The sequence below is a fragment of the Eleginops maclovinus genome, chromosome 10 (assembly GCF_036324505.1).
Source record: "Eleginops maclovinus isolate JMC-PN-2008 ecotype Puerto Natales chromosome 10, JC_Emac_rtc_rv5, whole genome shotgun sequence".
Classification (NCBI taxonomy): domain Eukaryota; kingdom Metazoa; phylum Chordata; class Actinopteri; order Perciformes; family Eleginopidae; genus Eleginops; species Eleginops maclovinus.
The window spans coordinates 11,205,180-11,220,032 of NC_086358.1; the positions used below are offsets into that span (position 1 = coordinate 11,205,180).

The following is a 14,853-nucleotide window of genomic DNA, read 5'->3' on the forward strand; positions in this document are numbered from 1 at the left end:
TTTAAATTGTACATTTATATTTGATTTAACATTCCATTCCATTCCATTATGTATATAATATCCTGCTTTATATTTTGTTCATTTCAATAGTGTTTAGTTGTCTGACAGTTTAAAGATTATTAATCTTCATAGTCAACTGTATATATATATTTTCTTTAATGCCAGTTTATTCTATTTCTTCTTTGAGATGTCTACACTTTAGCATTTCTTCTGTTTATTTCTTATTATTTTCTATGCCTTGTACTGTATTATGCTGCTGCAACACAAACATTTCCCAGTTTGGGGTTTTATCTTATCTTTATAATTGGGGCAATCAGAACACCAACTCATGAACTACTCATTTCAAATAGTTTTTTTCTAAACATGAAATGCTTGTTTATAATTTGGGTGATAATTGCCTGGAAACATGGCTCCTTGTATTCACACATGCCACAATCTATTCCCCCCCTCCTCCCTGTCCTCTCATGTGGCACCGAAGACAGATCAGCTCCAACTCCCACTCCACCTCTTCCTCTAACCTCGCCTGGTTCTGTGCAACGCCTCAGCGGCGTCCTGAATCAGAGTGGTGCCGCGTGCGATGTAGGGCCAAAGTTATGAAACTCTCCCCTGTTGACATATCGGGTCAGCGGAGCGTGAGTTCCAGCTTCATCGGGGCTGAGTTTCAGCCTTCTCTAGCAGCCAGTCAGCAGAGCAGCCGGCCAGAAACGAGCAGCCTCCCAACTCCCTAACGGGCCTTGATGCGTGAACACTACATCGACACCAGGCGCCCCCCCTGAGATCTGGAACATGGTTCTTAGAAAGGTGGAAAACTGGGAGGCGTGTCAAGCTGTTAGCCCTCCGGAGAGAGGAAATAGAAATGGAGATCGGCAGTGACGGGACAGCAGGATGAGGAGGAAAGGAGAATTTTTGGGGGTAAAGCGTACAAATCTCCTCAATTAGGCTCTGATTTCAGGGAGTGTAAGCATTCAGAAGCATGTTCGCCTGATTTTTAACAAACTTAAAGGCTCTTCTTTGCACGACTCCACACTCTCCCTGCACTTTAAGCTGTATTAAGTTTCGTCGGACGGGAATAAAGGATGCTCTCTAAATTCCATTACATTCAAAGCCATGAAAGATGGTGTTTCACAGAGTATGGGATGTCTTTAACTCATCACAAGTCTGCCATTGTTTCTGTGCGTCTCTTCAGCAGGGTGTACTCTTTCTCTTCCTGTATCCCTCTCTATAAGTGAAGCATTCGTCAGTCTGACTTATGATGGATTTTTGTGTGTGGGTACACTTACGTGAAGGGCTCCGTCTCATGTACGTCCAAGGCGGCTCCACGTATCCTCCCCTCCTTTAACGCCTGGGCCAGGGCCTTCTCATCCACTAGGCCCCCCCGCGCAGTGTTCACCAAGAATGCACCCTGACGCATCTGCAGTGCACAAGACACACAAATCCAAACAAATTAACTCGGAGATACAGCCACTTATTTACAGACACATTCCCAGAATTGGCTGCTTTTGAATGTCTGTCAGCCCAGCAGTCAAATGAATCTGTTTGATCTAAAGCAGGACATCAATCCGGATTGAATGTCTGCGTTTAGGGTCTTTAAAGATATTACATTGGACATAAATTGAGAAGGGAAAATAAAATCTGTGACACCTTTGTTGTGCCTGACACCTGAAAGATCTAGGAGACAGAAAGCACCTGGGAAACACTGTCAGATGTGGGATAGAGAGCAGCCTTTAACCAAAGGCAGGAGATGAAATGAAGGATGAGGGGTGAGCTGAAAGATGAAGAAGCACCACCACCCCCCTCTGCTTGTGGGGGTAAAAAAATAAAAGGCACAACAAAAAGTGTAAGAGGGAGGAAGAAAAAAAAAATCAAATGAATATGCTTGGAAGAAAGTAATCCCTTAATCTTGACAAAAGCTGAAATCCAGGGGCATGAAAAGCCTTTACGCTGGCAGGCAGTCTTTTATTAGGCATTGGTGGTTTTGACACACACAGAAACACACAAACATGTACACACACACACGTTTCCACATTAGAAGCTGGAAGCGACTGCCAAGATTTTTGGTGAGGAAAGAGAGGAAAGTGTTCTTTCATTGCAGCACTTAAGAGGCAGCTGAGAATCATAAGCTTTGAGAAAGACACACGGTTAACTAGGTTAGGCTATTACCCTACACCCACTGGTGTTTGCCTCCTCGCATGCAGCAATGCTCCAAACCGCAGAACGCCTGGCCCACGACGGGCGAAACAAAGAGAAATCACAGTGAGAGGCGACATCGGGAGCAGTCGACAGAAGGAAGACGCTTTTGCAGCCCGCGCAGTTCCCTGGCTTCCCTGCAGATGTCGCCCCGGGCAGTGCCTCGGAGTGCAGATATTGACTCAGAGAACAGCACTCTCCCCGCGCAGCGCTCTCAGCCCCCTGCTGCGCAGTCTAGTCGATATATTTGCTATAGCCGTGGGCTGGCGCTAATTGCATTTGACAGAGCAAAGGAATGAATTTGTGTCCAGCTTTGGTGGAGCTTAAGATAAAGAGCAGGGAATGTGCAGGCAGGAAGGCTTTTCCTCTCTTCCCCCGTCTCTCTTTCTACCGTCTATAATGCTCTTTAGGACAGCTCCAGGCTGACAGAGTAATAATACACCAGCAGCTCTGCTTGTCTACCTGCAAGATAGCAGCGTGTTAAGCCCCGGTCAGGTCACAGCTGTTCAGGGGGGATGTCTGCGTACCTGTTTGATGGTGAAGTCGTTGATGAGGTGGTGGTTGTGTTCGTTCAGGTTGCAGTGCAGGGACACGCAGTCGCTCTGGTAGAGCAGGTCCTGCAGGGTGTAGACGCGCTGCACCCCCAGCGAGCGCTCCAGGCCGTCCTGCAGGTAGGGGTCGTAGAAGATGACGTTGAAGCCGAAGACTTTGGCCCGCACCGCCACAGCCTGGCCCGAACGACCTGAGGACACAAGGGGGGGGGGGGGGTTATTTATCTGGCACAGGAGCAGAGAAGCATTTACATTCAAATAACCTTTCAGGTGAAGTGTGATGAGAGATTAGTTGATGTTACAATAACTAAAACTAAAGTGATTTCAGCTGGGATATTTACTTTATAATGAGCACTGTCCCTGGTAAATAAACCAATAACTAAAAATACATGTATGATTCTACTTCTACTTAGAGGCAATAATCAGTTTTTATGTCTTGTAAATTGCAGTGTTGAGGAAGCTGTTTCATACATTACATAATTACACCGTAGTTGTGAATATGTTATGACAATAAACCTTTGAATCTGGGATTGAATCTTGAATTTAGTCCTTAACACATCACAATGATTATATCTAAATGTACTAAACAGCATTTCTAGTAAACAATCATGAAAAAGCTAAATATTAACAAAAAAGACAGTTTTAAAAACTTGTAAATCTGAATCCGCCGTGTGAGAACATAAAACATTATTAAAATATGTTTTGTCTCTTTCTTTGATTGGTTCAAACTTGAATGATTGCTGTGCTTGGATATCCTGTTCAACATAAATGATATCCAAGTAAAGAGACTATTATACATAATAAGAGACTTTTTGTTAGAAAGAAAATGATTAATGAGCAATGAGTGCTGAGTTGTGGAATCAAGATGGAGAAATCATTTGGCAGGAAGAGGACAGTGTGAGGGAACTGGTTTCTGGTCGAGGCTGTGAGACGGTGAATCAGAATCAGAGTATTCTAAGCCTCTTCTCTGTCCTCTGTCTATCACAGCCATTTGTTGTGTAGGCTGAGTCTCCACTCTGGAGATGCCCGCAGCAGCTGCCAGAGCGAGATGGAGGTTGTTACTGCTGAAAAGGATTGAGAAGTCCTCTCTTTGTGATTGTTATGCTGTGCTCTGAGGCTCCAGGAGAATCAGTCTGAGACTGAAGAGTCTGCCGCATAAAGACTCCTTATAATACCAAAGCAATCACTCAGTCTATTCGCTTCCATCATGCTGATGGATTACAATCAACCTCATGATTAGCATAAAAATCAACCTTCCCGAAAGTACTTCATCTTTTTTTTTTTTTACAAATTATTCCCTTTATTTCAGAGATGTTTTGACGCACCGCGCACAAGCAATGCAGCTGCTTGTTATTAGTGCAGATTAAAGAAGCGATAGAGACATCAGCAGCATGGGAATTTGATTTTTTGTTGTAGTTTGAAACGATCCTTGTTGACTTGTGGCTGCAGTACAATGTGATTTACAAAAGCTGCTGGGGTGGGATGTTTGAATTGGCATCTCAGATCCTTCTAGAAAGTGATTCTTCTTGAAAAAAACGCTGCAAATTGTTGGATTTAGAGGGAAATTGCATCATTTGACTTTGAGTTTTTTATGTAAGCCAGCTGTTTACAGTTTGTGTTTTCTGTATCTCTAAATATCCCAAATGATGTTCTGTAGCTCTCGAAACTAATAATAAAAGCGTTTGTGTTGATTTTTCCTTTCCTTTATTGTGATTCACGGCGCAAATATGTTTGTTAAAGCACAAATATTCCACCCTACAATATTGTTTTAATTTAGATATTTCAGTCAGACAGCTCACGTGTTTCTTTGATATGTTTATTAGAAGCAGCATATAGTTTAGAGTTTGGCATCTAGGCTCGGGCCTCATCACTCTACTGATTTAAATAGAACATTGAGTGATGATTAGATAACTATCCCCCCCAAGCCTACAGGTGGATGCTGGGGTGAGCAGCAGCAGCATTAGCGAGGCAGGCAGGTCTGGCAGCTAAAAAAGAGCGGCATGTTTAGGAGAATGTGTTTGGTTGGTTGTGAGAGGGACAAGGCGCGTGTAGATGTATAATTGGTGATCGAGTTGCCTGAACTAGCATGCAGGCTTAATCCCATACCTGATAAAAATATATTTGTTAATCTCCATATCGCCTAGTAAGGGCTTCATTATATCAGTGAGGTCAACTTGTTTCATTGGGCCAATCAAATGGCTCTTTACAATGGTCCAATCAAACAGTATCTCTTTTCAAAACTCTGGTGTGACTGCTACTTGAAGTACTCCAGAGTCTATTGTCACCCAAGAGTCAAGTCTTTTTTTTATTCGTGGTGTTTGCAGCCTCAGTTTGAGTGTTGCAGCTGGCTGTATGTATGGAGGCCTTTGGTCTCCACAACCTCCTGCTGACAATGGACATTGGTTTGGAGACTGCTTGAGCCAGAAAAAGACAGGGAGAGGAGGCTGGAGGTGGAAAGATTCAGGGAGAGAAAGATATAAGGGGGGGGGGGGGTATTCTCCCTGCCAGGACCTGCTGTTTGGGCACAGTAAGTCTAGGATGCTGTCTGGGGCCTGTAAGGGGGGAGGAGGTGTGTTTGTGTGTGTGTGGACACAGAGATAAGGTGGCACTCTGGAAAGGCTTTGGAGAAGACAAAGCATCTGCCGGCACACTCATGTTGGGACAGGCTAGAATGATGCACACACACACACAACAATTGGCATTAGAACAGGTGCAGGGAGGGAAGAGGACACAATCAAAAATATTCACAGGCAGGATCCAGTCTACCATGAGGGGCCTGATTATGGCAGGGCAAGGTGTCGAGGGAGCGCAGTGACAGAGAAGAAGAGCGGGAAACAGAAGAAGAGACAATAATGAGATATAATGGTGAGCATTAGAGCGGTGGGATGAGAGAACTGTGTGGCAGAGAAAAGGAAAGCCAGCCCAGAGGGAGGTGAGACAGACAACCTTGAGCTAATCTTTGGGACGGGCAGAGGGAGAAAAATAACCTTATCAGGGCAGGAAAACAGAACACACTGAGCGGTGAGAGGATATGAAAACACAACGAAGGGCAAAGACAGGGAGGGGAACAAATCTCAAAGGAAATAAGAGGAAAGTTAAAAAAGTAAATTCAGAAAAAAATGACACTAACCAAAGCCGATGAGTCCGAGGGTTTCGCCACGGATGCGGGCGGCGCCGGATGCCACCTCGCGGATCTGCTCCACACTCTGGACCCGCGTGCCCTCTCGGAGAGCCTGGTAAAGCCAGGTGTTTCGCCGGTAAAGGTTTAGGATGTGGCACAGGGTGGAGTCTGCTGTCTCCTCCACAGCTGCCGAGGGAATGTTACAAACAGCGATGCCTACAGAAACACAGAAACACACACAGTTGCAAATTAATCTATCTCAGTAAAAAAGAAAAAAGCTTTAAAATCAATATCATAACTCTAATGACTGCAGTGTTTCACCGATAGAGAATGTGAGAATAAAATATGAGTAATTTCAGGTCAGTAAGACAAAGATGGAAATACTATAATTTGATTACTTCCACTTCTACGTAGAAGCATCAAATTGATTAAATTATTCCTGAGTAAACTTATGTGCACATGCATCATAAAGCAAATAGTAGACACTTTGTCAAGATCACCTCCAGTAAAATGCTCATAACTTTGTTACCTTTGGAGTATTCAAACTTCTGACCCTGTGGTATTACCTTGCCTATCCTCCAGCAACACAAAGATGTCCATTAACGACACTTAAGCACTTCTGCCTGCCCTCGCTCTCCTCTAATGTCCTCATCCTACTCTGTATCTCAGAGTAAAAGCACAGCCGTCTATGGACAGGGAAAAATAGCAAGAGCAATCAATGACCCTTTTTCTTCTCCCCGAGAACAGCCGCCATATCAGCGACGCCTTCTCCAGGCACGATAGCTTTTGACTCCTGCGTTGCGAGGCAGAGCGCCTTTGGTGAGTGGGTGGCAGTTAGACACAGTATCTGGTATTGGCAGGAAAATGGCAGCTTTGTCAACTGTAAGGGCTGTTTGAGCCACCAGCCTGCTGATATGAGCCTGGGTGGGGTTACAGAGAGAAGACTGAACTCTCCTCTCGCTGCGTGTCTTTGCCTTTCTGTCTCTTTGAACATTCTGGCTCACAGTGGGATGTCCGTAATCCACAAAAAGGAAGAAACAGTAAACCTGCTGTCCACATCCACAGAGCAGTTATACACATACAGCACTAGACACTATAAATCAGTCTTCAAAGTGACCGTCTTTCCAGATCTTTAATCTGGTTAAACGAGTGGACAGTGCTTATGAGTTAGCAGTGACTGCAGAGGGTTCGTACCCAGCTCTCCGGCAGCCTTGATGTCGATGTTGTCGTAGCCGCTTCCGATGCGGATGATGATACGTAGGGCTTTGAATTTTTCCAGGTCCTCTCTGGTCAGGGTGATGGTGTGGTACATCATGGCTCCCACTGCTTCGTTGAGCACCTGCAGACACACGTTCAAACATAACAAATGAACAACTAAACCAATAAACCTGGATGCTTATTTTGGCTAATTAAATGAACATGATTTAGTGCCATATTGTTGCTCAACATGTGTGCTGTGCTCATGGAAGTTTCACTAGATATGCTGCGGTGATTCACATGTTCGCAGAGTAACGACGGAGAGCACACGAGCAATATCAAAATGCTCTGAATTGAGGAGAAGAAGAAGATTTAATGTCTTATTTTGATGCAAAGACATGTTAATTACCCGGCATGTGTGCACAGCATGAGAGTGGAAGCAGTGCTCTGTTGATTTAATTTCGGGAAAGTGTTTTGTACATTTTTATTTAGGAGACGCACCGTGAATAAAGACCATGCAAAGATTTTTACAAAATTAGCACAACATGGAAGTGAAAGCAGCGCTATGTCTAAACGTGAAAGGGCAATAACAAATATTTTGTACCCTAAAATCAAAGAATCGTGATCTAACTTCAATATCTTGAATATCATATCGGCCATTATGGTGATGCCCTAAGAATGTAGTCTGATGACTGAGATTCTATCATTCAATTTATCTCTTCTTTTGTTGATCATTTTGTCCATTCATTCAATAATGCAGCCCATGCACGCAGCACGGCTAGTACGTTTGAGTTCATAGGATCTCATGAGAATCACAAGATCACATTCCTTCCAGAGGAGCCATGAAAATCACATCTGCCATGACTCCGGACACTTCAGGAAACGTTTAAGATTTCCTTGAGAGGGGAACTACATACATCACATGGTCACCAGCGGCACTGAAACACTGTCCTTTTACAGACCTGCGCTGAAGTGGAACAAGTCATTATATTATATCGGAGGGGGCTGCTGTTTCCGCATGGTCATCCCAATTACGCTCAGACCCCGAGGGTGTTTGTGGACAAAGGATCGGTGGCAATTGTCTGGACAGAGAGGTCAAGGCAGCTGCTGACAGGTAGATTAACCCTTAAGAGATGATTGCATGTGATAGGTCAAAAAAATGCAGAAGACCCTTTGACCCATTTATAATTTCTCTGCACTGCATTTTTGTTCTCCATTTTTCCGTATGCAAAAATATGATACATTTGTATCTACAACATGTGTTTATATAGCTAAATAACCACATGGTGGTGCTCTTGAGTCCAAAGATTGTAAGGTTTTTTAATTATTCTGCTAAAAAACAACCAAAGACAAACACTTTTTGGTTTTGTAAATAACAAAAATGTCAAAGGTCAGAATTTGGTCACCTCTGAAGGACGTCGCTGTGAAAGGCTGCTCTTCCGCTAATTGACATGGACAAGGTGACCTGGCCTGTGATTCAGTGTGATGTGGATCTAAACTACTCCCCCTGAGTATTAGCCACAGCCTCTGTCAGCGCCTAAATAACCGCTCTGCATTCAGCTCCAGCCAAACTGTATTAGCTTTCCTGTGATTAGCAGATTAGCTCGGAATTTCCATACTGTTTTATTAGAGCAGTTTCCCGGACAGGCCTTCTAGATAGTAGTTCAAGGTTAAAACGCACCAGCATGCATCAGCAGTCAACAGGAACACACACACACGATCCAGAGTTTTCAGCTGAAGAAGGAGTCTTTTAGAGTTAGTAATAAAGCTTTTTTGAAAGGAAAATCTACTCTGAAAGTGGTTTAGTTTAATGGAAACTCTGACCCAATCCATATCCTCCTCTCCAGTGTAACCAAAGCCTTATTGCTTCTAACGTCTTTCATTTCCAAAGGACATGGCACTGAGACCACTCTTTTTGGCTCGGGGGAGCGTGAGGGACTGTTGCAAGAGAGTTATGATTTAGTGATACGTAAACTATACATTTTGTGTGTCTGCATGTTGGTCTCAGTGGCTTACTGGGGAAGGATTTTATTGCCATGAGGTCATCCCACGAACAGACAGTGTGTGTAGTGTGGAGGAGAGCTGGTTGTAATTCTGAGGACGGACTTTTTCCACCTGGCAGGAAAAAATGTGCTGTTCAAAATGTTTGTTTTTGTTCAGCTTTTGGCACTTCTCAAAAGGGCAACATGGCTGTGATAACAGCACTAACCATTACAGAAAAAGCACTACAGAACAACATTGCACTATAACGTTGAGTATGTTATGAAGAGAAAGCTGTGATCCTTTATTGATTGCGCCTTTTAATGCACTTCAGCAGCAGTCAAGCAGAGATTTGAGTAAAAGGGAGATGTCGATGTTGATGATGTTTAAAAAAAGATGTTCTTTGTGTGAATAAAGCTAACACAGAAAAGTAAAAACCTCAATAAATGAAATAAAAACATCTGTACCCTAGCGAACATAGATTTAGGCAAGCTGTTTCCCCACTTATATTTATTTTATAGACAAAGTACCTTCAGATTTATCTTAAATATGTGCGCCACCAGTCATTAAGTGCAGCCCTAATCTGAAAACCACAATTGGATAGTCAGGCAGCGCATGATGTGGTAGGCGATGTCTGCCAGATGGGCTTTTACAATCCACATGTGACAGTGAGACACGACAACTGGGAGATCGTCGGATGTTTGAGCACAGGTGCTGCATGCAGGATTTGTTCACAGTAAAGTTGTATTGAAATGTGATCTCCATCAGTATTCGGGTGTCTGTTTCATGATGCTCCTTTAACCGAAAAATAAGGGATTACTGGGTAGAGGACCTGACATGACCTCGGGCCACTTTCATATTCCACAAGCCTTTCACATGAGTTCCAGTATATGCTGGTGTGACGGAGGAGGGAGTGGCAGCTGGTGTCTGGCCTGAAAGCATCCTGCTGAAACTCTGAATTATCAGCGCCGTATCTCTGCATCCGTGCCGCAGAAAAGAAGAGATTGGACATTTTCAATCTACACCCCCCCTCTGGGTATCTAGACTGCAAGTTATTACTGGGAACTGCTGAATATGCTGGCGAGGTGAACATTACAATCATGTTTTTCCTGATAAGGCAGTGTTAAAACAAACAAAAAGCTCCCTGCTCCCCCTTTCTCCTCACCGCCCAAGGTCTTTGATTGAATTGATCTCTATGCAAATGGTTCGTTTTTAATATGTCCCATTTTCATAAAAACATCGAGAGGGAAGACGTAGCGGCTCTCACTCTGTCTGCAGATGGAGAGATAGCAGTAGGGTGATACCCATCTCCTTGGCCATATATTGTTTTGCAGCAACGGGGCGGCATGGAAAGCAATAAAGAGCCTCTACAAGCCAATGTAATTACACGGCATCCCGCCATACAAGACTCTCTATTAGAACAACGGCACTGATATAGGCATCGCGCTCTGTGCCACTGAGTGACATTAAATCATAATGAAGCCCCTATACTTTAACTGGCAAGTGTGTCAGGGTCCAATATAATGCACTTCACATATCCAAGCTGTGATGGGAGAAGAAAGTGAGTGAGTCGCATGCGTCACTTCTCAAATCAACTTTGTGCGGCTCTGAAGCGGAGCAGCATGAGAGTGTGTGTTGTGTGCTTTATACCTTCTCGTGTATCTCCTGTGTGGACTGAGCGTCACAGAAGGCGACGGTCGCCAAGTCTTTCAGGATAGGCATCTCCACGGTGCAGTCGCGCCCGTCCAGCAGCGCCACCAGGGGGCGCGGATGCATTGGCCCATTCATGATTTGGGGCCGAATACCTGGAGAAAGGTGGAGGAGAGAAGGATTATTCAGGGGACAAGATAATACAAAAAATTGTGCCCACAAGACAATTGTTTCCGGGTAAAAGACGCTACTGTGGTTTGGCCAAAATCATTTTCCATTGTGGTGGTGATGTAACTCTCGGGTATGGTTATTTCAAAACGACCTGCATGGCTAGACACCACTAGGGGAGAGTAATGAAATATATACTCGTATAAACGAAGGATGCATCCTTTTTTTTCCAATTGATGATAAGTTCTGACAGATAATCGTGTAGGGAATAAAAAGGATTTAGCAATAAAGTAAACTGATGTAAGTTGTACCTGGAAGATACTGAGCAAAGGTATATTATACAACTAAAGATCTTGGCACTCTTTGATCAGCTGGAGTGAACTAATTTATTGCTGCCATTCAGATGATCGAAAACCTCCTGTATGTGTGTGTGTGTGTGTGTGTGTGTGTACACATGTGCTGATTAGGATAAAGCAGTAGGCAGGGCTTCTCCGAACTACCAAGTGTTGCTCAATAAATCAATGCGGCTACTCAAGACTGGATTATACCATAGCCTCACTTACAGGAATCCTGTCAGTCTCACAGCTCCCGAACACTTACATCACATACGGACACCAGTGTGCAGGTTCTCACACACACACACACACACACACACACACACACACACACACACACACACACACACACACACACACACACACACACACACACACACACACACACACACACACACACACACACACACACACACACACACACACACACACACACACACACACACACACACACACACACACACACACACACCAAGATGAATATATTCCCTTGTGTGTACATGACATGACACACTAACATGCACACACTTTGTTGTTAATTCTCAGTTCAAGGGAGAGAATTCCACATTTGCCTCTTTGTGAGTGGAACAGCAGCTGTGGAATAGAAGAAAAAGGAAAAAATCTGCGAGTTTCACCTTTAGAAAAGAGTCTCTGCTGCCCTGCCTCAAAAGAGCTGTGTATGAAAGTGTGATAGAAACCGCTACATGCCTGAAACAAACCCAAAGCCAACTCACTTCTGCACTTGACATAGTCTGCGTCGCAATTCTGCTTTTTATCAGCGCTCCTCCCCTCGTGCAACTTTTCGCACTAAAAGTGAAGAGAACCGAGGAGAGCCCAGCTCCCCTCTGGGCCGACCTTCTCACACGTGCTCGCTGAAAAGGCGTGTCGCGTTGAGGAGGCAGACAATTACGGGCGCTGCTTTCATACAATGTTAACATCTCTTGTTAAGCAGGAGCATCAATATTCATGCTGCTTCTGAGCCATGCCAGCACGATGGATGGATGGACTTAAGGAGGAAAGCACGTGTTCCCCAGTGGGTACTTCGCCCTAACACTACACAGGTCCTGATCTCCACTCAGTCAGCAGATAAGGATATGTCCAAGCTGACAAAACAGGTCACTCCACAACAGCCCTGAACAAGCAACATCCCCTGTGGGTGTTTGTGTGCTTTCATGACATCACTTCCTTATCTTTGCTGCTCTCTTCTAATTTGCTGCTAAAATCAGCATCTGGAAGCTTAAGAGTGACCTCACTCTGTGCATGTGCGAGCGCAGGTGTGTGTGCATTCGTGTTGAATTTAACCCGAAGATTACAATGACGTCAGACTACGGGGGCGGGGTAAGGAGAAGAGGAGTAGTGGAGGAGGGCTCATTAGGGTCATGCTCAGTGGGATTACTGAGGCAGGGGAGGCTGATCAGGGCAGATAAAGGTGAGATTAGGAGATTTAACATCCAGAAAGTTATGCCTGTGTGTGGCTGTTGTACAAGCCAGCTGAAACGCACAGTGGAGAAACAAAACACGTGGGAAGGGGAGAGAGGACAAATGCAGACAGAGGAGAGTGAAATAAAAATGTCTTTAAAAAACCATGCCTAAAAATAGACCTTACACAGACTGTTAGCATTACGAGCTCCCAGGAGACACATGAGGGAGGAAGAGTGTGAACGGAGACGACAAGAAAGAAGGACGCAGAGAAAGCTGACAGAAAGCGAGCAGTCCAGCCGGGGCAGGGTGGGGGGAGATCGGAAGGGGAGGTGTCGTCTCCATCTGCCTTCCTGCCTATTGTCATGGTGATCACTTAACAGGCCTCGTCTGCCAGTTTTAATGCACTTTATTTTTGGCACTGCCGGCATCTGCGCCACAGAGTTGAGGTCTGAGGCACGCCCCCTTCCCCCCGATTCCACCCCCCACCCTCACACTCTCGGTGCAAAGGGCAGAGGCGATGTCTTCTCTCCTGACAGACAGCCACCTCCTCCCTCTCCTCACCCACATCCCACCACCATCACTGCTGCCATGCCTACTCATCACGCTCGCTGTTGGAGACCGGTGACATGATGGCGGGAAAGGTGAGGCGTGGCGACTCGGCTGTCTCTGCCACATCTGCAGCTGACAGCACGTTGAATATTAATGGAGGCAGCTGGGTGGTGAACCCGAGTCTATTACACCCAACCGAGGTAGAGGTGCGAGGAAGTGGGATTAAGTATTTGGTGCCTGACCCTGTCTGAAATGATGCACACAGGCATAAAAGCACTAAAATGAAACAAACATTTAAAAAACTACATTTCTGATAACCAAATTCCTACAAATAAATAACATCCATCGGTTCCAGCTTCGCCAATATGGAAATCATCGGATTTTTTATTTGTATATAGTTGTAGATTTAATATAATGGGTTTTTGACAATCAACAAATAAACCATTAATGTAAAAGAAAAACGGATTCATTAATGTTAAAAAAAACAATCTTAAGCCCAATCGACGCACTATATGTCAGCCTATTATAAGGATTTTCCAGAATGCAGAGCTGACAGATACAACATTAAACATCACAAGTTGTAATGACCTTTATGTCCCACATCCAGCGTATACAGAGTAAAATTTGCTTCAATTTAACTGATGAAAATAGAGCCACCATTCACTTTTTCTACCTCTACTTTGGTCTCCACCAGTCATTCACCATGTAGTTGCTAACGTATTACTGCCATTCGGTGCTGGGCATACGTTGGATTTATCTGAGTTTCAATCCTAAATGTGCAGTAAAATCGAAGCAATAACATAAAAGAGGCTCTGAGCTGCAGAGTCGATTGATTCCAGCACTCCAACAACTTCTTCAAACATCACACAGTCATTTGATTCAAAGAGGATATAAAAGATATTGATTAAGGCATTGCAGATTTGCTGCATGCAAAGCTGTCCTTGACTCACAGGAAAGCCCCAGAACACCTGTAACCTTCTCCCTGCTCCATGTCAGTCAGTAGTTACTGGCTTATACAGATTATAGGCAGCCGTGGGTGTGCAGGTGAGAGGAGCTGTGGGTGAGGCAGGAGGGGGAGAGGAGCGGCTGGCAGGCTGCGTCAAACCCTCAGGCAGAAGTTAGACAGGCTGAACTCATTGGCTGAGTTTCTCTCTGACCTTTCAGTCTCGCACTCTCTCAATCTCCCTCTCACCGACTGTTAAGTTTCACCGTATCTTCTGCAGCGCTGGATTTTCCCAGATCTCTCTCTGTACGATAGCATCTCCTGACAGCTCCTCCTGTCTGCCGATGTCTAGCTATGTATCCGTGTTCGCTCACTATGTATCTGCTTCTGTTTCCTTTATCTCTATTTTCACATACATTTCCTTCCCTCCTCAGTTGTAAATCACTGGCCCTCCTTCCGCTGGCATCCTTTCACCTCAGCTGTCATTTCTTCTCCTTTTTCCATCATTTTCCTTCTTTCCCTCTCGCTCCGTCTTTCTGGTCTCCAGAATGTGTATTTCTGTGTGTGTGTGTGTGTGTGTGTGTGTGTGTGTGTGTGTGTGTGTGTGTGTGTGTGTGTGTGTGTGTGTGTGTGTGTGTGTGTGTGTGTGTGTGTGTGTGTGTGTGTGTGTGTGTGTGTGTGTGTGTATGTGAGTGTGTGTGTGTCCTCCTGTGTGACAGATTGATTCTCACTCTGCCGATTTTGATGGAG

At 44.7% G+C, this 14,853-nt stretch overlaps 1 protein-coding gene across 1 annotated transcript in view; it reads right to left on the bottom strand.

The window, feature by feature from the left end:
• The window catches only part of LOC134870771 (uncharacterized), a 40,166-nt gene that overhangs the window by 5,456 nt on the left and 19,857 nt on the right, over positions 1-14,853 (bottom strand). Inside the window, 5 exon segments of the mRNA XM_063893161.1 lie at positions 1,281-1,411; positions 2,715-2,929; positions 5,869-6,075; positions 7,054-7,198; positions 10,687-10,841. Coding sequence (XP_063749231.1) covers positions 1,281-1,411; positions 2,715-2,929; positions 5,869-6,075; positions 7,054-7,198; positions 10,687-10,841 — 853 coding nt within the window.